Below are 24,656 nucleotides of genomic sequence, written 5' to 3'. Positions count from 1 at the left end.
CCAGTGCAGGGGACGCAGGTCCAATCCCTGGTTGAGGAACTAAGACCCCACATGCCGCAGAGCCACTGAGCCCAGGCACTGCAACTCCTGAGCCTGAGAGCTGCAACTGCTGAAGCCCGTGCACCTGGAGCCCATGCTCTGCAACAAGAAAAGCTGCTGCAATGAGAAGCCCACACACCACAGCTATAGAGGAGCCCCCATTTGCCACAACTAGAGAAAGCCCACGAGCAGCAGTGTAGACCCAGGGCAACCAAAGGTAATAAATTAAAAAAGAAGACACAGGAATCTTAAATGTTGTGTATATGTTCAATAGCAGACCTTCAAAATACATAAACACAAACTGATGGAGCTCAAGAGAGAAATTGACAGATCCACAGTGATCACTGACAACTTCAACACCCCTCTCAGTAATTCATGAAACGAGTGTATTAAAAATCAGCTAAGGATACAGAACATCTCAGCAGCCACGTCAGTCATTGCAGCTGATACACAATCTTTTGAAGCATGTGTGAGGCATTCACCAAGACACACCGTTTTCTGGGCTATAAAACAAAACAGATTTAAAAGAATTAAAATCAGACAAAGCATGCCCTCTGATCACAACAAAATTCAACTGAAAACCACCAGCAGTAAGATATCTGGAAAAACTGACTAATTGTGTTTGTCTCACTTAGTTGGCTGCTCACCCAAAAGACATCTTCCAGATGGTTCACATGGACAGGGATGGTCACAGAAAGAGATGTTCTGAGAACTTCATACTGTTTTAAACATCTGTGGAGTTGCTTCCATAATTTCTTTCTCTTTTTTTTTTTTTTTAAGAAAAAAGGTATTCCAGTTAATCATGCTATAGGATAACTGAAGAGCTTCATTGTATGGAATTTTATTTTATTTTTTGTATGGAATTTTAAAAAGAGATTAGATGAGTTATTGGAAGATAGGAAAGTTGCCTGAAAGTAGAAAGCATATTGATATGATTCTGAAATTCTTTAATCATTTGACTTGAATTGTAATGAAGAGTACTACTGGAGTTAAATGCCAATGTGCAGGCATCTTCTTGCATAATGAGTAAAATCACAGGAAAAATTTGGGTTTAGATTAATTGTACAGTAAGCAAAATTAGATGGGAAATAATTTTAAGGATTTTATTTTTGTCATGCTTAACTAGAAATTGTGCATACATCATTTTTCTATAAAAGTAGGATGTGCTGTCCGTACATCTTTGAAATCTGTAACGTTTATGTAAGTAGTTCGACATCTGTTGCATGTTTAGCCGGTTTGCTCACACAGAAGCAATAGGATAAGGCGGATTCCTGGGCAAGAGTCGACTTTCCAGGGAGTCGAAGTTCCAGGCGTGTTACACTGGGACTGTGAGCTTCTGAAACCATCTTTTTCATTTTCAGATCGTGAGCCATGCCCTTAGTGAAGAGGAACATCGAGCCCCGGCACCTGTGCCGGGGGGCCCTGCCGGAGGGCATCACCAGCGAGCTCGAGTGTGTGACCAACAGCACCCTGGCTGCCATCATCCGCCAGCTGAGCAGTCTGAGTGAGTCCCCTCGCCTCGGGCTCCCTCCTTTCTGATTACCAGTGACGTATTAATTTTAATGACTTTAGCCAAGTGATTTCGGTTCAGTAGTTCTGGGATTGTCCAAAGAAGAGGCTTTGGAGGAAAGAGCCTTCCTCCCTCCTGAAAATTTCCCAGCATGAAATGAGCTATCTGCCCTCTCTGGTCTGCTGACACTGGCTTGGTGTGATCAAGTTGGAATTGACTGATTTACAGATGATTAGATAAGACCAACGGAGAAGGCAATGGCACCCCACTCCAGTACTCTTGCCTGGAAAATCCCATGGATGGAGGAGCCTAGTAGGCTGTAGTCCATGGGGTCGCTAAGGGTCGGACATGACTGAGTGACTTCACTTTCATTTTTCACTTTCACTCATTGGAGAAGGAAATGGCAACCTACTCCAGTGTCCTTGACTGGAGAATCCCAGGGAGCCTCATGGGCGGCCGTCTCTGGGGTCGCACAGAGTCGGACACAACTGAAGCGACTTAGCAGCAGCAGCAGATAAGACCAAGAAGACAATGGCAACCCACTCCAGTACTCTTGCTGGAGAATCCCATGGACGGAGAAACCCAGTAGGCTGCAGTCCATGGGGTCGCACAGAGTCGGCCACAACTGAAGCAACTTAGCAGTAGCAGCAAATAAGACCAAATGTGTAGTTTAAAGTAGTGTTTATTTTTAAAAGCTTGTTATACATAAGGATAAAATAATTGGTAGTTGTTTTTTTAAAGTGAGTTATTTATTACACTTGCACAGGACTAATCGTTTTTTTTTTAATGTAGTGAATTGAGAACTGTGCTGTGACTGTCATAGAGTGGAGGCTCGATACGTGTTTGTTGATTGAATAAGATTTCAAATGAATCAGAGGATCCAGCCTGAGGATCCAGTGAGACTTGCTGATTTTAACCTTCTAAAGGTTAAAGTGCAGGTACTGATTCCGAATGGAGGTCAGCAGTGAGCTGCTGGTGACACATATTCAGTGCCATGTACTCGTCACATGCATGGGTTACAGACATGTAAGCAAACACAAGCATAAGGAGTGGGCTCCCTTTTTTTCCAATTTTGAACATTAGTATGAGATACACAAGAAGTACTCCATTTCTTACGACTCATATGTGCATGAAAATGCTTTTCCTCCAAAGCTTTTTGAAGTTGCAGTCTTTCTGCCTAACTTTTACATTCACATCGTGATCTTATTTTCTCACTTCATCCCACTCCTTTTCGGTTTAGATGGTTCACACTGCATTTTGGGTGACAGGTTTTCACAGTTAAATTTTCAGAACCTCTGTTAATAATGAGAAAATCCTCCATGAAATTTCACATCCTGGTCGCCTCAAGCACAGGAGAGTGGTTTAAAAAAAAAAAAAAACAACAACTCAAGTGCTTTTATTTGTTTTGAAGAAGAAACACAACAGATGAGTATTTTTCTTTTTCTTTAAAAGAATTGTACTGTGTTGTTATGGATATATTTTTGATATATGATGCCTATAATCATTGGCTGAGGCCAGAGTAACCTGGAAATTACTTAAAATGTGTTTCAAAATAGATTTCTTCTGGAGTTTGAACTAATTATAATTGATTTTTGGTAGGGGTTGTTGATAAAATTGGAAAAGGCAATGGCACCCCACTCCAGTACTCTTGCCTGGAAAATCCCATGGTCGGAGGAGCCTGGTAGACTGCAGTCCATGGGGTCTCGAAGAGTCAGACACGACTGAGCGACTTCACTTTTACTTTTCACTTTCATGCATTGGAGAAGGAAATGACAACCCACTCCAGTGTTCTTGCCTGGAGAATCCCAGGGACGGCAGAGCCTGGTGGGCTGCCGTCTATGGGGTCGCACAGAGTCGGACACAACTGAAGCGACTTAGCAGCAGTTGATAAAATGTGTAGATTCATGTTACAGGAGGATACCACGTAGATTATTGAAGGGTGAACGTGTTTCTGTGTGCCTTCATGTGTTTCTGTAAGAATGCTTTTCAGTCTCTTGTTTGTATGCCTGAAACGTCTGTGGGCATGGGGTCTAAGTGAGGAAAACCAACATAAACCATTACGGTTTTTAATCATCGTGCCGTGTTCCGTGTACAGTGTTGTGTCAGTCGCGTCTGTGGGGCCTGTTTGTAAGTGGAGCTGCCCACACGGTCTTGTCTGTTCCGTGGAGTCCCCTTTGGGCAGACTGAGGGCAGCCCCTCCGAGGGTATCCGAATCTTCACCCTTGGGACCCACGGGTGTGCTGTGTCACTTGGCAGGCAGAGGGTTGAGGCTGCTTGTCAACTCACCTCACAAGAAGCAGGTTACCCTGGGCTATCCAGGTGGGCCCAGTGAAAACCAGGGTGAAACCAGGGTGTCCTCTAATCTGGAGTCACTAGTTCTCTAGTGCAACGGTCCCCAACCCCTGGGCCGCAGACCACTACCTCCCGTCAGGTCAGTGGTGATGTTAAATTAGAGATAAAGAGCAGAGAAACTGTAGTGTGTCGGATCATCCGGAAACCAGCCCCCTGCCCCTGATCCGTGGAAAAACTGCCTGCCACAAAATCGGTCCCCTGGTGTCAAAAAGGCTAGGAAGCACTGGTCTCGTGGGTCTAGGGGAGAAAGAACAGAGCCAGGGCCAGAAGGCGTCTCTTTGGTCTTTTCGGGTCTGGTGCACCTCTGGTGTCTCTCTGGTTCTCTTCACATCTGTGGGGGGACAGTTCAGTGTCATGAGGGGATAATAGATACCAAATAGTCCCTCAGAATGCAAACAGAACTACCGTGTGACCCAGCGATTCCACTCCTGGATTTATATCCAGAAGAAAATGTAAATACTAACTTGAAAACGTTTTTCAACAACCCCAGTGTTCATAGCAGCACTGTTTACAAGCACTGAGCATGGAAGCAGCCTGACTGTCCATTGACGACCGATGGATAGAGACAGTGGGCTACAGACGCACACATACACACAGTAGAATGTTGCTCTGCCACAAAAAGAATGGAAGTCTGCCATTTGCAGCGATGTGGATGGACCGAGAGAGTATTATACTTGGTGAAATAAGTGTCAGAGAAGGACATACTGTGCATCCCTTATATGTGGAATCTAGAAAATAAATGAATGTATATTGCAAACCAGAAACAGACTCACAGACACAGAAAACAAGCTAGTGGTTACCAGTGGGCAGAGGGAGGGGCAAGATAGAGGCGTGGCATTAAGAGATACAAACTACTGTGTATAAAGCAGATAAGCAACAAGAATCTTCTAATACAGCACAGGGAATTATAGCCATTATCTTGTAACAGCTTTTAATGCAGTATATAGCCTGTAAAAATATTGAATCACTGTGTAATATAACTGAAATGAAAATAATATGTAAATCAACTTTACTTCAGTGAGGGGGGAAAAAAATTAGTGTGTTACTTGGTTTTCCAGCAATGGAGTATTGATTTTTTTCCCTTCAAATAATGGCAGTTTAGTGTAGCAATTAACATTGAATCGAGAGTGCTTTTTCATCATTTTCCTTGATTAATGATCTGAGTGCTCTTGTTCTTATCACCTAGTTGCTCAATTAAAATTAGTGTCTTGCAATCAAATTCCTTCTGACATTATAATGTAATTCTAATAGAATTTGCTTTAAAAAGGAGACAGAGCATTTGTGTCAAATCCATTTCTGTGCCTCCCAAGCCAGTTTCCACTTCTCTCTCTACGTTCTTGCAGTAATAGCTTTCTTTTCCTTTCTTACGAAGGCCTCCAAGATGGCACAAGGAAAGGAATTAGACCTTAGGTACCCCCTGCCCAGAGTTTTTGGTTATATTTGATGGTACTAATAAGATAGTATAGAGAACTTAGCACAGGATAACATGAAAGGAAAAAATTATAATTTTTTTATTAATCACAGGAAGTCATTGATAATGGTTCATATATATCATTCTAAAAGTGATTTCTCATACATCTGGTTTTGTAGCCTATACTCAGTATATATTCAGCATCTAAGATACATTTTTAATAGCTAGAGATTACTGTATTATATTGATATACCATGAATAACCATTATCTTGCTGTTGGGCATACATATGTTTGTTTGTTTGGGGAGACACTGTCATAATTCTTGTATAAAACTAGTACTGACATCTCAAATCTTTTTTGGCATCTCTCTCTTTTTTTAAAAAGATTTCTTTCATCTTATATGTCATCAAGCTTCCTCCCACAGAGATAAGATCATCCTTACCAATGGTATAAAAATTTTGAGACTGTATCAGTTTTAAACATGAGTCTCTTAAAAAAAAACTATTACAAAACCTATTTTCCATTTAATTTCTACATTGAGTACTTGTATAAATGAGAAGGGAAGTCTGTTTTCTTCTCAGTTTTTAAATTAGTGATTAGTATTTTTATTAATACTCTTTATGTATTATGTCTCATATCAAAGCAAATGCTAAATTGAATGAAAATACTCCCTTGATGGCTTGCAGCATAACACATTTGCTTTATGTAATTGGATCTGAAGTTCAGGGTTGTGTTAATTGATTATACCAAGTGCAGTTCTAGTCAGAAGAGAGATTTTAAGTGTTTTGAAGGCATGCACTGAATAGATTTCTTGGATGTCTTTAGCCAAATGGAATATTTGAGGGGAAAAAGGGAAGATTAAACATAATATATTCAAGAGATAGATCACAAGTTCATCACCAGGCAGGTTCAGGCTAGGTTAAGGGTGCTTTAAGAGAAGAGGTGTTTATGTACTAGACAGAGTTGACTAGAAGAAACAGCATGAATTTTTTAAAATTTACTGCCTCAAACTGAGATACATGTTTGCATTTCTTGTGGATAAAAATAGAAAGCCAGTGAAGGAGGTAAGCATTCCTGTGTACCTGTATATGTAAAGTAAGGCTCTGTTGGCCACAGAATTGGAGGCAAGTAGAAGAATCCCCTCCTCACAAAGACAGGGCTGTTGGAAACTGAAGTGTTTTCCCTAACCCATCACTCACCTAGAGCATCAGAAGTGTTTCCTCAACAGAAGTAATGACACCAGGGTTGTTTCTCACCTCTCCCTGCCCCGGGCCGACTGCAGTGTGGCAAGATTTAAATGCAGACTAATTCTTCCTAGCTCACGTGGAGAGCCAGCCATCAAACCTCTCTGCCTTTATCAGCTGTGTTCTTCCCATCTCATGAGTTCATAGGCCTATGGTAATGTATCATAAGTGACTTACAGGTGTCTCTCTGATCATTGTGATCTGCACTGTTATTATCACCTAAAAACACTGAGGGAAGATTTTCAAGGTTTTTAATGTTTTTTTCTAAGATTGTCCAAACCATGACACCACTCTTCTATCAGTCCATGACTGTGATAATCAGCAGTCTCAGCTGTGTTCCTCCTTGACACAGGGCCTTTCATAAGGGTAGGTCTACTATGTCTGCTTCATCCTCTACCAGCCTTTTACACACGTGATCCAGCCAAAAATAGGAGACTCATGGGAAGGGAGAAAAGCGTGACACTCGATTAAGAAAAAGAGAAGTTACAGAAAGAAGCAGGAACCACAGATGACCCCAGCCTGGCATTCCAGACGTGGAACTCCCACCCACCTGCACAAGAAAAGATCTCAGCAGCTTCTCTTAGATCATCAGAGAACTGAGGTCACAGGACAAACCACTGCCCCAGAACTGGGAAAGACAGATTCCAAGGATCACAACTTACCAGGATATGGGAGGTTTGAACGACACTGCCAGCTAGGCTGACTTCATCCATGTTTGTAGAACACAAAACTCCCACCTGCAGAATATACGTTCTTTTAACGCTCCCTCTCTAAGATGGGGCATGCGCTTGGCCATAAAATAATAATTTGAAGAGACTTATACCACCAAGACCATGATGTTAATGAGAAAATAATTCTAATAATCTTTCTAGATAGTTCTCACATATTGGAAAATCAAACGGCAGCTTCTAAATTAATCCTTGGGTCAAAGAAGAACCCAAAAAGGAAATTGCAAACTCTCACTGCACCGGTAACGAACACACAGAATCACCAGTGTATTTGTGGGATTTATGTAAAGAGGTGCTCAGAGGGAAGTTTGTATCTTTAAGTGCTTGTGTCAGAAAAGGAGAGGGACATGAAATCAGCAGCCTTCCTCAGGTGGGCGTTCAGGGCTGCTCGGCAGTCACGCTGTAATTCCTACACTAATTAGTTTCCTGCCTGTTTCACATCTTTTCTCCCTGCAGCCCCCCATCCCAGATTGTGAGCGAATGATTTGCTTATTTCACTGGGAAAATAAAAGCTATTCCGGGAGAACCAGACATCCCCCTTCTGCCATCTCAGCCCTCTGCTTTGCCTCTGCACTGGCACGTCCTGCCCCATCTGCCTACGGTGGTGATTCCAGGACTGGGTTTACCCGCTTCTTGCCTGCTTCACACACCCCTGACACCTGTCTGCATCCTTCCTACCAAATACTCATTTATTGAGAGATCACCCTCTGCCCGTTGCCCCGTTCCTTGCTCCCTTCCTTCCCAACAAGATTTTTTGAGCTTGGACTCAAACTCGTGTGGTACAGATAAATCCCTAATTGGTTCTTTGTCAGTTAAGAATGAATCAGTGGCACTTACCTCTTCGTGGTCTTTAATTCAGAATTAGTTCGGTTCAGCTATTATCGGACTTGCCATTGGAAGAGTGAGTCAAATTAAGCTCTTCGAACGAGTTACTGTTCGTAGAACTGAGTGCTGTGGTTGCAACGCTTTATTCTCGTTCATCAGAAAATATAGTTCCTCCTATTTTCTTCTCTTTAGTCACTTGTCAGCTTCCAGCAGCTAGTAGAAGATTAAGTTTGCAAGTCTTTAATTTCTGTTTGTTTTTATAAATCGAGAACTTCCAAAGGGAGTAGAGTGTCTGTTGTGTTTTTTCAAATAGGATTAAGCAGTGAAGGTGGAGGGTCCGTGATATTGATCCTTTTTGGCCTGTTTAGCATCTGCAGAGTGTGTTTTGAGAACATTCAAGTCGCTTCAGGAAGAGGCTGTGCTGTCCATGCCTGAGTTGTCAGTGGTACACACTGTTGCTATTAATTAGATTTCTGCAGCGCTGAAGGGAAAGGGGTTTTCTTGGAGTTGCACTGGAATTTTTTTTTTAAACCATGAATGGTCAAGTAGAAAAAAATTAGTTGGTTCCATTTTGATTACATCTGACATTCCAAAAAAACAGCTGCTAGACTTGAATCCAAACCATTTGGAACACGGCGCTTTGTCTCCAGGTCGTGCAGCTGAATGGGCAGGCGTCTTCCCACACGGGCTTCAGAAAACGGTCTGAAAGGCGTTACTGGTGTTTCAAAACCAGTCAGTTTGAAAATGTGATGTCCACAGTGCTTGCCCTGCGGAACCCCAACACACGCGGGCATGTTAAAGATTTTGAGACGCCTGAGGCGTATACATGTTTCATCTTTCTAGTCCAGCATTTTCCAAATGTACCTGAGCTGGGAGCCTTTGTTGGCTGTGTCCTTGTGGATGAGAAAACACTGGTACAGGTTATGTGTTTTTATTCAAGAGATGCTGAGCACTGGCTAGCACAATCAGTGCAGAGACCACAGGCGTGGCCCACGCCCTTACAGGACTTGTATAAAAGAGCCAAGAGGAGGGGTGTAGGATATGTCCTGTGACTAAGATGTCCTCTGGGTATCTGAGGACACAGGGAGGGGCCTCTGATCTCACAGACCCCAGTCTGCTTCCCGAAGGATGAGTTTTAAGTGTGTGCATTTTTGTTCGTTTCTTCAAATCTCTTTTTGAGCACCTACAATAAGCCAGACACGCCCTAGACCTTGGCGATTGATGTAGCAATGCATAGAGTCCCCCTGTCCTGGATCGTGTGTTCTTGTGGAAGGAGGCAGGCTGGAAACAGGATCACTAAATACAAGTGTATAACTTATGTGGCGGTGAGTGCTCAGAGAACAACATAGCAGGGAGGGGATGGGGTGGGGGGTGTGTGGGGGTTTGTTTACATCTGTGAGTGTGTATACAGAGAGGTGATTGCCATTTAGCTAGAGAACATCTCCCTTGGAAGATGACATTTAGGTCTAGACCTGGGTGACAGAAGTGGTCCAGGCGGGAGGTACAGGAGATGTGAAAGCCTGGGCAGGAGCGGGCGTGTCTGAGCATCCGCAGGGCTGTTTGGTTGGCAGGAACGTGCGAGGGAGATGGCAGCAGGGGATGGGCCCGGAAGTTCACTGAACTGGACCCGCAGAACCTTCTGAGTCACTGCCCGCCTTCATCTCTTCTTCTGAGTGAGGTGACAGCATGAAGGGGTTTGAACACGCAGAGGACTAACAGCATCTATGAGCAAGTGGGGAGGGTTTAGGCAGTGTGTTCTGCTGGAGCCCAGAAAAAGGACAGAGCGAAAGTGCACGGGGTCCCCATGCCTGCTCAGAGCCTTGGGTTTGGTCTTGAGATGACGGGAGCAGTGAAGGGTTGGAATAGCAGCATCCTGATGTGCAGATTTAAGGATGGAAGGTGAATCTGGACCCAGGAAAACAAAGCTGTTGATGTAATTCAGGAGAGAAACAGGAAGGGCCGAAGCTCAGCGGGTGGGGCGCAGGAGAGGTTTGGTGTCTGCCAGTGGAGGGAGGGAGCAGTCACGGTGACTCTGTTCTTTCTGCGGCTTCATCTCGGGTGGACCATGCCTTTGCATGTAGAGGTGTGGGTTTGAGTTAATGGGAACATGAGCTCCTATGAGAACTTGTCCAGGGATTGCGATTCTTACAGGACACCAGCATGGAGATGTCTATTAGGTAATTAGACACACAAGGCTTGCTCGGGAAGTTCATAATAAAGGCAGCAAACATCCATTACCATTGGACGCCGCATCTAGTTACAGTGTTTAAAAGCATGCATAATTCATCTGAAGACTCTTTTTTTTTTTAAATTGGTTTGCCTTTTGGAACCATTTTGTATATCGCGTGAGTGGGGACTGTCGGCAGTATTTCAGGTGACTCCAGAGAGCTGCATCGCAGGTTTTCAGCTTCAGGAGAAACGAGCTACTGCTTAACTGAGATAAGAAGTCAAAGTCCCCACTCCCATTTTTAGTGGTGTTCATTGATTCCTTTCTTAATCTTACTTCCTCAGACAGCATTCCTGTTATTAAGACAGTTACACTGTTAGAATTCATGAAATTATACAGATTTTCAATTCTTAAGAGATGCTTATCCAGTATCTAGGAGTAACCACTGAAGCAGCAGAATATTTCAGTCCATTTTATTAAGTAAGCAGGACATTTCCAAGTGTCTCATGACCTGAGATAATTCATGGGAAGTGGCTGATCTCTAGCCAAGAAAGCTGAGGGAAGTACGTGCTAAGGCAGGGAATCAGAAGATAGGAGACCCACGTTGTCGTTTCATCTGTTCCTCCCACTTTCTCGGCACGGTGTCTGGACGGACCACCTGGTGCTCAGCTTAGTCACCTAGAAGGCGGGAGCAGTGGCTCCGTGTTTGGCTCATGAGTTCTCAGTCATCATACAGGTGGTGCCAGAAGGCTCTGTCCCAGGTGGGGACAGCTGGGGACGCCCAGTGGGCACAGGTGGTTCTTAACTCCCGTGGAGGTGATAGTCTCGGGGTTCACAGCAAAGACTAAGGAGAGTGAGTGTGAGAGCACCGTGTAAACTGTAAAGCGCGGTGAAAGCGTTACAGTTATTCTCGCTCCAGGTGACTCTTCTTCGGGGAAGGTTCAGGCTCTCTTCTCTTTTGAGTAATAAGTTGATAGAATATGCAGATAAAACCAATGCATCTTATACCCGTCACAAAAATTAAGTCAAAATGGATCGTAGACCTAGATGTAAAACAATGAAATTCCTCAAAGATAGCAAAGGAGAAAATCTAGATGACCTCGGATATGACTGTGACTTTTTAGATACGGTACTAAAAAGGCATGACAGTGAAAGAAATAATTGATAAGCTGGACTTTATCCAAATTAAAAACTTATGTTCTATAAAAGATATTGTGGAGAAGGCCAACAACTGGGAGAAGATGTTTCCAAAAGACGTAATCTGATAAAGGACCATTATCCAAAATATATCCAAAGAACTCTTAAAACTCAGCAATAAAAAACATAAACAACTTGTTTGAAAAATGGGCGAAAGATCCGAACAGACCTCTCACTGGAGAAGATGCGCAGATGGCAAACAAGCCCATGAAAAGATGCTCCACATCACAGTCTTCAGGGGAACGCAGCTTAAAACAAGATAAAACACACCTATCAGAACGGCCGAAACATAAAACACTGACAGCACCAGGCGCGGACGAGGGTGGAGAGCAACAGGAGCTCTCGTTCATTGCTGGTGGGAACGCAGGATGGTCCAGCCACTCTGGAGGACGGTTTAGCCGTTTCTTAAAGAACTAAACGTACTCATGCCGTAGCATCTAGCACTCATGCTCCTTGCATGCTTGCTGCTGCTGCTGCTAAGTCGCTTCAGTTGTTTCCAACTCTATGCGACCCCAGAGACGGCAGCCCACCAGGCTCCCCCGTCCCTGGGATTCTCCAGGCAAGAACACTGGAGTGGGTTGCCATTTCCTTCTCCAATGCACCTTGCATGCTTAGTAGGCAGTTATTAAATGTTTGTTGAGTGAGTAAAGGAATGGTGTTAGGATTTGGAAATTGAGTGAAAGCAGATACTGATTCCGATCTTGTGAAATTTTCAGAAATGTTATTAATTACACTTTAAGGAAGATGGGAGGTATGTCTCGCACTCATGGGAAAGAAGAGATCTGTACAGAAAAGTTTAACTCAGAATTCAACATACTGATTTTTAGGGAGGGCCAGAGTTAGCATTGTATACCTAGATTTTGAAATATGAATTAGAAGAATTTAATGCCATTGGAAGTGTGAGGCACTGTATAAGATATCTGACGTTGCTGATTGTGAATGAGGTTAAAACCCTGAATTTAGAAGCCAACATGATTTGTTGAATCAAATTTGTTTACTTGGGAAGTAAAAGGAAAGTTCAGGTCCTGAACTGTATATGCGTAAAGCATGCAAAATGAGAGCTAGTTTTTTCCCAAAGAAGCTTAATTTAGTGGGAAGCAACTTGGTGGGGTCGGAAAGCTCATAGTAAAAATTCTGTATTATCTGGGTCATTTAAAAATCCTACAACTTGGGGTCACTTTCAGATACATGTGAGTATTCCTAATAAATTTTGAAAAATCCTACAGGCCTTTGATAGTGATGCATTTTGTGATGATTTGCACAAAACCACATGTGCGGAGGTTGGCGCTGGGCTTGGGTGAGAGTGTGGCCTCTGACAGGCGGCCTTCTGTTGGTGCCTTCTGCAGGCAAACATGCTGAGGACATATTCGGAGAGCTGTTCAACGAGGCCAACAACTTCTACATCCGCGCAAACTCTCTGCAGGACAGGATTGATCGCCTCGCTGTCAAGGTCACCCAGCTGGATTCCACGGTGGAAGAGGGTAGGTCATCCCTGGAGAGTGATGCTGAAGGAGGGCAGGGAGTCACCCTGCTGCTTCCTTGAGGTCGTGCGCTCATCCTTCATCTCGTCTTTTCCTAGAAGAAAAGCAAGGGGAAAAACCCACAGCGCAGGGTTACTTAGTAATTAAGAGTCACATCTGGTCTACCTTGTGAACCACACTCAATTTGTAAATAAACGACACACGCAGTATTTGTTTTAAAGGACTCTCTGAATGCATTCAGTGTTAGAAGTCCTAATGGAGGTTACTGGTAGTTATTGGAAAGATACTTTCTTACCGGAAAAATCACAGACTCACTCCAAAGATACTGTCCAGCTAAGAGAGCCCTGTACCCTCTGCCCCGCTTAGGACCGATTATAAGTAATTGAGCCGATCCTGCTGACTTAATTGCCCAGAAATGAAGGGCTTCAGGCCTCTGAAACAAAGTTAATATCCACAGGTGCTGTGAAGTTAACTGATGGTCATTTTGATGACGTTCCCTGAAATTGGGATAGTTTCAAAAAAAATTAAAATTCAACAATCCCTTAAAAAATTTTTCGCTTTTTGTCTCTTTCAAATAAAAGACTATTTTGGGGGGAAAAAAACTATCCCCCCAAATCAAGATGTGCCATTTTATATTTACTTTGAAGAAAACACTCAAATTAAAAATTATTTTTCCCTTTATATAGGCAGTTACAGTTTCCCTCCTGGCATTAAAATGATCCTAGCATCTTATTTTTCTACTAGGCCTTCAATAGCAGTATTAATAAAAACTGAAAGTTTTTTTTAATGTAGTTATTTATGAAATTCATCCCTCATCACTCAAAAAAACATGTTTTCTTATCTTCAGATCTGTTTCAAAGGTCAAAATTAGATTAGTGAACTAAAAATTTAACAAGTGTAGAACATTGAGACTTTAATATTTGTTATGAACATTCTTACTTTTCCAACAGAAAGTAGGAAGTTAGAGATGTGCTCTTTTTAATTTAATTTTAAAATGTGTCTTTTATTTAAAAGGAAAAGTTTGAATAGCTACTGGGTCTATTCAGACAAGGAGTTTTAATATTTTAAATCAATCATATACTTTTCAAATGGTATAAAAAATGATTTTAAAAATATTTGTCTTTATTCAGCTTTTTGTTGACTCTTGCAGTTGTGATGCTTGTGATAAACTTGACCCTGGAAAAGGTTAGCATCGTGAGATTCTACAGCACATTTTATATAGCCTTACATTCCCTTCCCAATCAGTATTCTCCCTTAAGACTTTCCTTGGTGGATATTCCTATAGAAGAATCCTTGACCAAGTCAGGAAATCTGTGCTCTATGTGATCCTGCCACTCCGTTGGGCAGTCTTGGAAAGGTCATTTAACACCCCTGACCGTCAGCCTCATTGGTCCAATGGGTGAATGTGCCTGTACACCCACCTCAGAAAGTCATGTCAAGGTCAGATGAGTTGATACCTGAGATGCAGTATGCCGTTCAGACTCAAGAAATGAGTGTAAATAGCCTGCTTCTCTCAGACTCCTTAGTGCAGATTTGTATCATGCTGCTTAATTTTCAGAACTCTAGGTGTGCTGAAAAGCTTTACCATTTCTCCTTAATATTACTGTCAGAAAAACTTAATACACTTTCTACATTGGTGTATTTTTTGCAGACGTATTAACTGTTTGAATGGTTCCCCTCCCCCTGGATACCCGATACCTATTACACTCATAACTTTATCCCTGTGTGGTTTCTGAGAAATGCTATTTAAGTAAAGAATGATGCACTCATAATTAGGCTCAATGAAATCATTATATTGCCACAAAAGAAGGAAAGACATGATTTATAGAGATTACTGTTGTTTATCAGAGGGAGGGGTTGTGCATACTAGTAAACATGATTTTAAATGAACAATAGTAGGTACTATTATTCTGCTAGAATAGATGTTATGTATTCGGCTATTCTAGGAGATGTTTATGATTGTGAATCAAATTATACTTGTTTCTAAACGGTTCAAAATATTTCCACATAACCCGACTTGGGGGACTTTTCTCTAAACAGTGTCACTACAGGATATCAACATGAAAAAGGCTTTCAAAAGTTCCACAGTCCAAGACCAGCAGGTGGTTTCAAAGAACAGCATTCCTAATCCTGTTGCTGACATTTACAACCAGAGCGATAAACCGCCTCCTCTGAACATCCTTACACCGTACAGGTAGGTCTTCTGTGTGCAGGTGCGTCCCCAGAGCCTCTCAGGTAAGTAAGTTGAGAGAGGTGGGCAGTGTGGTGAAAAGATCTTTTCAGACTTTGAGAATAATTACTGCAGTGTTATCCAGGATGAAATTGGGCTTCCCAGGTGGCACAGATGGTAAAGAACCCTCCTGCCAATGCAGGAGAGGCAGGAGACACAGGTTCGATCCCTGGGTCAGGAAGATGCCCTGGAATAGGAAAAGACAACCCACTCCAGTGGGTTCTTGCCTGGAGAATTACATGGACAGAGGAGCCTGGCAGGCTACAGTCCTTGGGGTCACAAAAGAGTCGACTCTTAGCAGCTCAACAACAAAAACAACCACGATGACATTAGTGATTTACAGAATTTCTAAAGTTTGAGTATTTCAAAATACAGATAAGCTTACCAAGGGAAGTGTGAGCTCTGATGTTAGCTTTCAGATGCAGATATCGTGAGTAGAAGATGGCACATTACATAGTAATGGTGTGTGATTGTGTTGATCCTCACGTTCAAAGTCAAGTTTAAAGGAGTTGCATAATTCATCTCTAATGCAGCCAAGTACCTGTCTCAGCATTTCAGCCCCGCAGACATGTGTTATTTAATTCAGAAACGTGTGTTCTGCAGTGTTGGGTTTTCTAAGAGTGAATATAGAATCAAGAAGGTATCCTTTCATTTGAATTGGTAGGACACTCTATCAGGACCAAACTTCCTAGAAAAAGAACGAAAAATAAACTGTACAAAAATTATTATGAAGACACTAAAAACGCTCTTTAGAACTCCTCTCCGACCTGCTGCCGCGTCACTGAGTTCTTTCCTGTTTCCATGTATTGGGTTGGCTAACAGGTTCATTTGGGTTTTTTGGAACAGCTACAGGAAAACCCAAACGAACTTTTTGGCCTACCCAGTAATTCTCTGTTCGTCCCCATCTCTCACCCCCTGTAGAGCTCGCTCCTCAGCCTCTGATGAGCTTAGACTGGTGGGGGTGATCCTCGCAGCCCCCCAGGATTAGCTCCACTGGGTGGTGCCCCCACCTTCCTGAATTCACTGAGTCCTCCACGTCCGTTACTGCTCTCCTGGGTCTGGTAGCCCTTCTCAGGCAGTGCCCAGGGGTTCTCTTGGTCTGAATTCCTGTCCTTTCTCGGGGTCCAAAAGGAGATGTTTGGATCCATCCTTTATTGCAGCTCTACTGGGAAAGTAGTCGTTCAGACTGCATCCCTTTCTTCAGCATGGACAGAAAGATGCTCCAGGAAATGAAATAGGGATTCCATGGAAGCTGTGATGGGAGAGGATCAGGATACCACATTTTTCTATGAAACAAATGTATGTTTCTGGAGTCTTTAGATACTCAACTTAAAGATTAATAGTAGTATTGTAAACCTAATTTTTTTTTTACCTTTTTAAAATTTATTTTTAATTGAAGGATAATTGCTTTATAATACTGTGTTGGTTTCTGCCGTACATCAACATGAATCTGTCATAGGTGTACACATTTCCCCTCCCTCTTGTACCTCCGTCCTGCCTCCCGCTCTGCTGTATGTAAAATAGATAGCCAGTGGGAATTTGTCATGTGACTCCGGGAACTCAAACCGTGGCTCTGTGACAAGCTAGAGGTGAGATGGGATGGGAAGCCTAATGCTTTAACTTGTGAATTTGCTTTTGTTCAGCAGACATTTTTCTGGGGGCAATTTCAGCTTTATTTATTCCAGAGCCAGAGAACTTACTAAAATTTTCCTAAGAAACCTCACTAAATATTTTGTTATAAAGGAAAAAAGAAACCCAGAAAACTCAATGAACCACTCATATTTGACTAATCAAGATCATGATTAAATATTTGTGGTGGTTAAAATTTTTAATTGCATAAAATAAATTGATGCTCATATATATTGTGTATATTCAGTTTTATAGAAAAGAAAAATATCTTTTAATAGTGTGTTTAAAAATAGTCATGCCAACTCAAATCTACTTTTTATTAATGCAGAAATATTTTGGTAGGAAAAAACACAAACTTTTGCAGTTGGATTTACATATGACAGTGACAACACAGTTTTAAATAAGTACAGTGTGACTGAAAAGTCAAGTGTTTAGTTGCAATAAACATAGAATATTTCTGCTTGTATCCTGGTGTCAAGGTTAACGTTTGCTTAAGTTATTATACATATTTGTTCCATTAAGTAGTAACTCCTCATCAAAGTATTAGCTCCACTTTTGAAAAAAGAAGATGCATTTTATACATTTTAAAATTGCAGCAAGTTGCTGCTCAGTTTTTCTATGTCCTCAAATATATTGACAACCTAGTAGTATCTTAGGGCAATAGTTTATATTTTTCACAACAGTGTTTTCAGTAAAATCCCAATAATGCAGGTTGCTTGTCACTAGGAAATTGGGAAGAGAGAGGATTTTAAATAACTAAAGAATTGAAGTACAGAGTGGATTGTGCTGGTTTGTTAGCGACTTCCAGGCAGAGAATTGCCAGATCACCCTCCTGAGAGCCTGGCTTATCATTTGATGCTGAGAAGCTTAGAGAACCCGGCATAGCAGGGACTTCAAGACTAGTTTCCCTCGAGTAATTCATGTCACTTTGTTTGACTACTGGGCCACAAACTCTTTACTTATTTCTCTGATTTTTTTTTTCTTTCTCTGTATGCCTCAAATGACTAATTGAAATGCTGTCTTTAAGTGAAAATGTTTTGCTTCCTCTTGAAGGTAATATATAGGTCACATACTGTTTTTAAAGCATTAGCAGATAGAGTGTTCACTTCTTAACATGATTATTTTGAGCTTTGCTGTCTATTGATGTATATTACAACTTTGGGTCCACGTCCATGTTGGCTGCATTTTATTGACTTTGTGATGAATGAGTAGCATATAAAGACTTGAAATATTTTTTAATATATAGTAATTATAGCAGTTCTTGAAAACTAAATAGCTGCAAGTGAATTTTCTTTGTGAGTTACTTCCATTTAGAACCCTGGAGAAGGGAATGGCAACCCACTCCGGTATTCTTGCCTGCAGAGTTCCATGGACAGAGGAGCCTGGTGGGTTACAGCCCCAGGGGTCACAACATGACATGACTGAGTGACTAAGACTTTCCATTTGGAAAGTATTTAGGTCATCACTTTCTATCCGAGTTACGTGTATGCACCATGAATATTCTGCTCCTTTCCTAATTGAATTATAGATGTTGGGCAAACCTGATTTTTAAAAAAAGGCAGAGTGCTTGCTAATTTTTATCCAAATAGCCTTGTTGCTCCAGAATAGAAGTGAACATATATGTGCTAAGAGATCCATCCATCTCTATATGTAGCCCCCATTAGAATAAACAGAACATACCTTGAAATAATTGTGGTATTAAATATTGCTGTTTATGAGCCATATTGTGATTTTGGGGTAGCAGTTTTCTAAATCTAAATATGCAAGAGTAGTTTTTACTTAATTATTCTAGAAAAAACTGCTGTTACTGCATGTTCACACATTTTTTTCAAATAAGAAAAATTGGGAGACTTCAGAGAGTATAGGATAGTTCAGATTCCTCATGCAGATGTTATCTTGTGAGTTTAAATGAACATTAATAATCACCCCATATGTGCGACCCCATAGACGGCAGCCCACCAGGCTCCCCCATCCCTGGGATTCTCCAGGCAAGAACACTGGAGTGGGTTGCCATTTCCTTTTCCAACACATGAAAGTGAAAAGTGAAAGTAAAGTCGCTCAGTCTCATCCGACCCTCAGCGACCCCATGGACTGCAGCCTTCCAGGCTCCTCCGTCCATGGGATTTTCCAGGCAAGAGTACTAGAGTGGGGTGCCACTGCCTTCTCTGATATGAAAATATACAACCTTTTTTTCCCACCTGACTTGTAACACATTGATTTACAGAGATGATAAGAAGGATGGGCTGAAGTTCTATACTGATCCTTCCTATTTCTTTGACCTCTGGAAAGAAAAAATGCTACAGGACACGGAAGACAAAAGGAAAGAGAAAAGACGTCAAAAGGTAAAGAATTCAAGTATGGGAAATGTTCATATAAATGTGTAATTGAGATGCTGACTTAGAAATTAGAGATTTAAAGATCCGTACATTTTTTTAAACAGTTGAGATGCTGGGTTTTGTGCTGAAGTTTTTCTAGAGGTTGCATTCTTCACATGAAGATACCATTCAATCTAACACAGTAATACAGTACTACTGGCAATAAATTCTATTGATTTATTCTCTAAAACTTGCTTTGCTTTCATAAAAGTAGTGGCAAAAATTTCAGTTTTGTCACTGCATTTTATAACTTTTCTCTTGCACTTTCAAATTTCATAAAGCAGTCAACCTTCCATATCAGTTAGAATTATCTGCTTTTGGCATTTTTAACATTATTAATTGTTGGGCTGCCACCTAACTGTAATTAAGACCTTGGTGAGAGAGGTTCGTATCGGATGGAAAAGCATGTGTGGTCAGCACACTGAGAGGATAGTATTTCCTGAAAATGAGCTGCTTCCCTTTGGTGGGGTGGTCGTAGGCAGGAGAACTGAGGTGCCTGCCTTGCAAACACTCTTAGAGGGACAAACCCACCCTCGGGTTCAGGAACTTCTATTTTGAAAATTGTCTCTTTGGGGCCCAGAAATTAGACTTAAATGACTGAAAATCAGTTAATTCTCCAAAGGCAATTAGTTGCCAAGCCTTTTATATATGAATGATGTTTTAAAAAATGACCATTTAGTGTGTGAGTTAAGAGCTCATTAGCATTTTGTGGGCCGGCTCCCTGGAGGCTTGAGACAACTAGGAGGTGCTGGCGCCGCAGGAGTGACAGTTCAGGATGGAAGAGGACTGGAGACTGGAAGACAGGATTTCAGAAAGGGAGCGCGGCAGTCGCAGACTGCAGGTGTGAAACGTACCTCAAATCCTGGGAGGGAATATCTCAGATTGTCATCTGTGTGGTCTTCTCGGGGCTTCCCAGGGGGCTCAGATGGTAAAGAATCCGCCTGCAATGCAGGAGACCCAGGTTCGATCCCTAGGTCGGGAAGATCCCCTGGAGAACAGCATGGCAACCTGCTCCGGTATTCTTGCCTGGAGAATCCCGTTGGAGCGATTTAATGGGGAATCTTGGAAGGGTTGCTGGGTGTTCAAGTGGAGCAATATTCAAGCAAAGACACTGCTAAGGACTGAAGTGCAGAATGGGAAGATGCTGATCTCTCCAAAGAAGAACGGAGATTTGAAGGCCCATGGCTCTGAATCCCCAAACCTCTTCATGGCACCAGGGCAGAATCCCAAGACTTTACAAGTTCTCTCCTTTAAAGCATGCCTCCTTTCAGATGGCCTCCCAGAATTCCCTCGAAGCAGCAGTGTTCATTTTGGCAAAAATATTTAACTTTTCCACCACTGTTCTTCAGGGGAAAGCAGTCTTGTCGACTGTGTGTGATTACCCTCTGTACAGAATTATTTGTCATTTCCTTGGTGGTTTTGTCTCATCCTGTGTGCCTCAAACACATAAAATTCTGATGAGAATTTCTCCTTCATTCATTTGTATAGTGGTTCTTTTTTGAATGCCTTCTAAAGGCTGTGATGTAAAAGAAAGGACTGTCACCCTCATGGAGATGAGAGTTGAGTGGGGGAAACAAACATTAAAAAAAGTCATGCCATCCTCTGGAACTCATAAGGAGGGAAAGAAATTTGACATTTTTAATACAAAATCTGCTTTCTATAGGAACAGAAAACGAGGCAAGGTAGCCTTCATTTCCCCGGATTCTAGAAACCCCAGGAGTCACACTCTTATTTGGAACAGACAAGCCCATGGGAAGGAAGAATTAGTTTAGAAAATTTGGGGAGAAGACATCCGTTGTTTCTGAACATGAAATTTCCTTCGTTTGCTGGTGTAAAAACATTTTTTTAAGTCATGCAAATAACGACGTTGGTGTCAGGCTGAAGTTGCAGAGCTGGAAAGTGAGGGATCGGGTGGCTTTGTTGGGGGTGGGCAGCAGGAGGCGAGGTGACCGTGGGGGAGGATGTGGAGAGGGGAGGAGGTCTGTCCCTGAGATGCAGATAGAAGAGGCTGGCTGAGCGGAGTGTGTGCGTGGAGGTGGTGGGGCTTCAGGATGGAGCAGCGTTCTAAATAGCAGCAGCTGAGATCATCCAGGTGTAAAAAGGAGCTGGGGACAGCCTTGGGGTCTTCATGTAGGTGGCGTAGCCAGGTGCAGATGTGTCAGGGTCAGTGTTACATCATAGTCAGCTTGTGTGTGTGTGTGTGTCGGCCGTGCATTGATGGGTAGATTGGAGGCTGAGCCATTGTAAAGAGAGTGGCAGATACCACCACACTTGTCCCTACCTGCTCAGCATTCATCTCTTAAAAGTAAGGGTGATAGCTATTAATTAGTCGAAGACAGTGACTCTCAAGCAGGAGGTATGTTGGAATCCGGAGAAATCTCCCTCCTTTTCTTTCTCTTGATTTTAAAAGCATTCAGACAGTACACACCAGTTGTAAAATGCCCAACCCATCCTGAAGTAAACACATGTGTTTAGAAAATTTGGAGGTGAGTGTCTCCCTTTCCCAGGCATAACTGCCCTCTGGTAACAGCTGTGCATTCATAATACAGGTGTACAATAGATACAGACATATCCATATCATGATATAATAAAGATGTACTTTGTTCTTCTTAATAGTTGTATTATATTCCAAAGTTTGGATACTTCATGAGCTATTTACCAGTTAATGAATTAATGAGTATTTAGGTTGCTTCCAAACTGTCCCTGATACAGCACTGGAGGGGTACCTGTACTCAGGTACAGGTATTTCTTCAGGGTCAGTTCCCAGCAGTGCAGTGTGGACTTAAAATTTTGAAAGGTGCCACCCTCTTGCTCTTGACCCTCTCAGGACTGGACCAGTTTATGCCCCTAACAGGACTCCTCCAGTTGTGAAGATTATCGCTATTGTTATTAGGCATTATCTTCATTTATTTAAAATTTTAAAATGTAGTTTTTAATGGTTCCTTTCCATTGACAGTTGGGAGTTCAGCTTGGGTGAGATCGCAATCCCCATGAGGGCAGACACCTGTCCTCTCTTGGTTTCCATTCATACCTTCCGGGCTTGGCAGGTGCCCCAGCCATAGTGAACATCTTGTTACCTGGATTTGTTCATTGCAGAGCCACGTGTGGAGGGGCTGTAAGGGGGGCGTAGGACTTAAAGGCTCATAGATCGGTTTCCCGAAGATCATCAGATTTCACGAGGGGAGCAGGAAGGACATATAAACACATATGGAAGTAGGGTCCTCACCTTTAAAAAAGCACCTGCATAGAACCCAAGTTATTTATTGAAGACATTTTTACTGGCAAAGTAGATCTGGAGCAGGAGTGAGAGGGAAGGTAAGTTCTTAACCTTGTTTTTAGTTTGTGTTAAGCTAGTTGCAGGGTTCACTCAAATATTCTGAAATAATCCTTTTGAAACTGAACACTTAAAATTATTTTGTGACAGATAATTACACATTAACAAGTCAGAGCAGTATAAGGGTGGGAAACGATGTCTCTGGAGCAGGCAGGTATTTCATGTGTATAAAATAGATCTAGAAGTATCGTACACTGAAAAGAAGCTAAATCTTAGTGAGGTGAGAATTCTTGACCAAAAATGATGGTAAGCAACTCTTGAAACTGCAGCACAGTAACTTTTACTTGTTGGTGTTAAATCAGTGTCTGTTCTCTTGGTTGGGTCTGAGTTGGGTGAGGGCGTTAGGTTCTCGACCCGGGAGTGATGGAAAGGGGCCCGCCCTGTCTGCACCCCAGGCTCACTGCTGCCGTGGCAACCGCACTAACCTGCTCTTTTCCTTCCCTCTGTCTCGGCACGCTTGCCTTCCTCCTTGGACGTCAGGAGCAAAAGCGTATAGATGGCACAACCCGGGAGGTGAAAAAGGTTAGAAAAGCCAGAAACAGGCGCCAAGAATGGAATATGATGGCGTATGACAAAGAGCTTAGACCTGACACCAGGTTATCACAGAGCGCACACCACGGAGCGTCTTCTGAAGGATCCTTGTCCCCAGACACTAGGTGTGTGTATGTGTGTGTGTGTGTGTGTGTGTGCGCGCGCGCGTGTGCATGCATGCGTTGTGAGGGTGAGCGGGGCTTGGCTTCCCTGTAAGTGGAAGCGTAGCACGGCTTTGTGTTTATATGGACCACAGTGTGTTTCCAAACTTTCCCTAAAGATGAGTGTTGCATATGTTTTGAGTTTGAAATAATACTTTAGTTTTGTTTGGTGTTGGGTTACTTTGCATCATTTTCCATCTGTGACTTCACTTAATCATTCTACTAATCAAGATGTACTATTTTAACCTTGATTCTGAATTTGGGCTTAGTACCTGCCCATAACTGGCATTTTCATTTTGATAATCATTTCATTCTTTCTCTGCCTCTTTTGCTTAGAATTTTGCTTTTCCTTTGCCACTTGGTATCTGAAATGATTGGTAGCGATTGATGTGATCAAGGAATAACTTCATTGTTCTTCTTGATAACCTTTCCAAAAGGGATGAACAAAGTTTCCCCCCGTCCCTTTCAGTTTGCTAATCTTACGTATTCTAATTGCAGGAGGAGAATTCTCTTAGGAATTTAAGAATTGTTAGCAATTCAGTAAAACTGTTTTCTTGCAGATGTGAAAGACATGGTCACTAAGCAGCATCTATCCCAAAAGGGCTTCACTGGACAGGAAGAACTGACCAGTAATTGTAATTTACAGTTAATTTCGTATTTCTGCTTCTGTAAAGGTGGGCTCTTCCATCAGCATTTAAAAACGTGAATAGAGGATTCTTACATCAGCAGTAACCTGGACCTTGCAGTAAATCTGTGTTTTAAAAAATGCGTATTAACCTCCGTGTTTAGCTCAGACTAATGTACAGAAGATGCTTAGTGCTCGGTGGGTACAGTTCCCATAAATACACTTCCCCACAAGGGCTGCCGGTCACTGACTGACGCAGGGTCTAGATTTTTCTGTACAAGCTGTTATCAGGTAATGATCTGACAATTCCTGGAGCTTTAACTGAGCTGTAGCCTCAAGTTTTAGTCTTTGTGTCAGTTTATCTCTGTAGAAAGTAAGACTGAAGATACACTTCCGCTCATAGTTCTTTGGGTGAGAAGTACGTGAACTTGACAGCTCCCAGGATGTCATATCTGCTGCTCGGTTTTCTCCAGCTAAGCTCTGACTGTTTATTCGTGCAAAACGTACACTTTGTAATAATCCATACATAAGTCTTTCCATAGGTACAGATGGAAAAATGAGTTTTTAAAAATCTTTCAGTTGAATTAATCGATATTCATTCTGGAATCTGAGATTAGACGTGCCATGCTGGGTATAAAATTGATGGATTATAGCCCTTAAATTATTTTGGATACTTTTTATTTTATGAAAGTATAACAGTTTTCTTATTATAAAATAAGATTAAATTTTTATATTTGGAAAAAATTATTCATAATCTTATTACCAGAGAAACCACTGTTTTTGTATTTTAGTGTATTTCTCTTTTTGGTCTTTTTT

General features: G+C 42.0%; 1 protein-coding gene across 3 annotated transcripts in view; it reads left to right on the top strand.

The window, feature by feature from the left end:
* The window catches only part of WASF3 (WASP family member 3), a 76,015-nt gene that overhangs the window by 43,235 nt on the left and 8,124 nt on the right, over positions 1–24,656 (top strand). For 2 of the 3 annotated variants that reach the window (XM_070380495.1, XM_070380496.1), the window contains exons 3-7: positions 1,401–1,543; positions 12,821–12,955; positions 14,996–15,149; positions 19,039–19,156; positions 23,004–23,179. In XM_070380495.1, the coding sequence (XP_070236596.1) occupies positions 1,411–1,543; positions 12,821–12,955; positions 14,996–15,149; positions 19,039–19,156; positions 23,004–23,179 (716 nt within the window). In that variant the 5' untranslated portion in view covers positions 1,401–1,410. The remainder of the gene's footprint in view (positions 1–1,400; positions 1,544–12,820; positions 12,956–14,995; positions 15,150–19,038; positions 19,157–23,003; positions 23,180–24,656) is intronic. The other variant, XM_070380497.1, reaches the window with a different exon arrangement.

The sequence above is a fragment of the Bos mutus genome, chromosome 12 (assembly GCF_027580195.1).
Source record: "Bos mutus isolate GX-2022 chromosome 12, NWIPB_WYAK_1.1, whole genome shotgun sequence".
NCBI classification, from domain to species: domain Eukaryota; kingdom Metazoa; phylum Chordata; class Mammalia; order Artiodactyla; family Bovidae; genus Bos; species Bos mutus.
The sequence above is the reverse complement of the archived record's forward strand: the minus strand, read 5'-3'. Positions and strand labels throughout refer to the sequence as shown.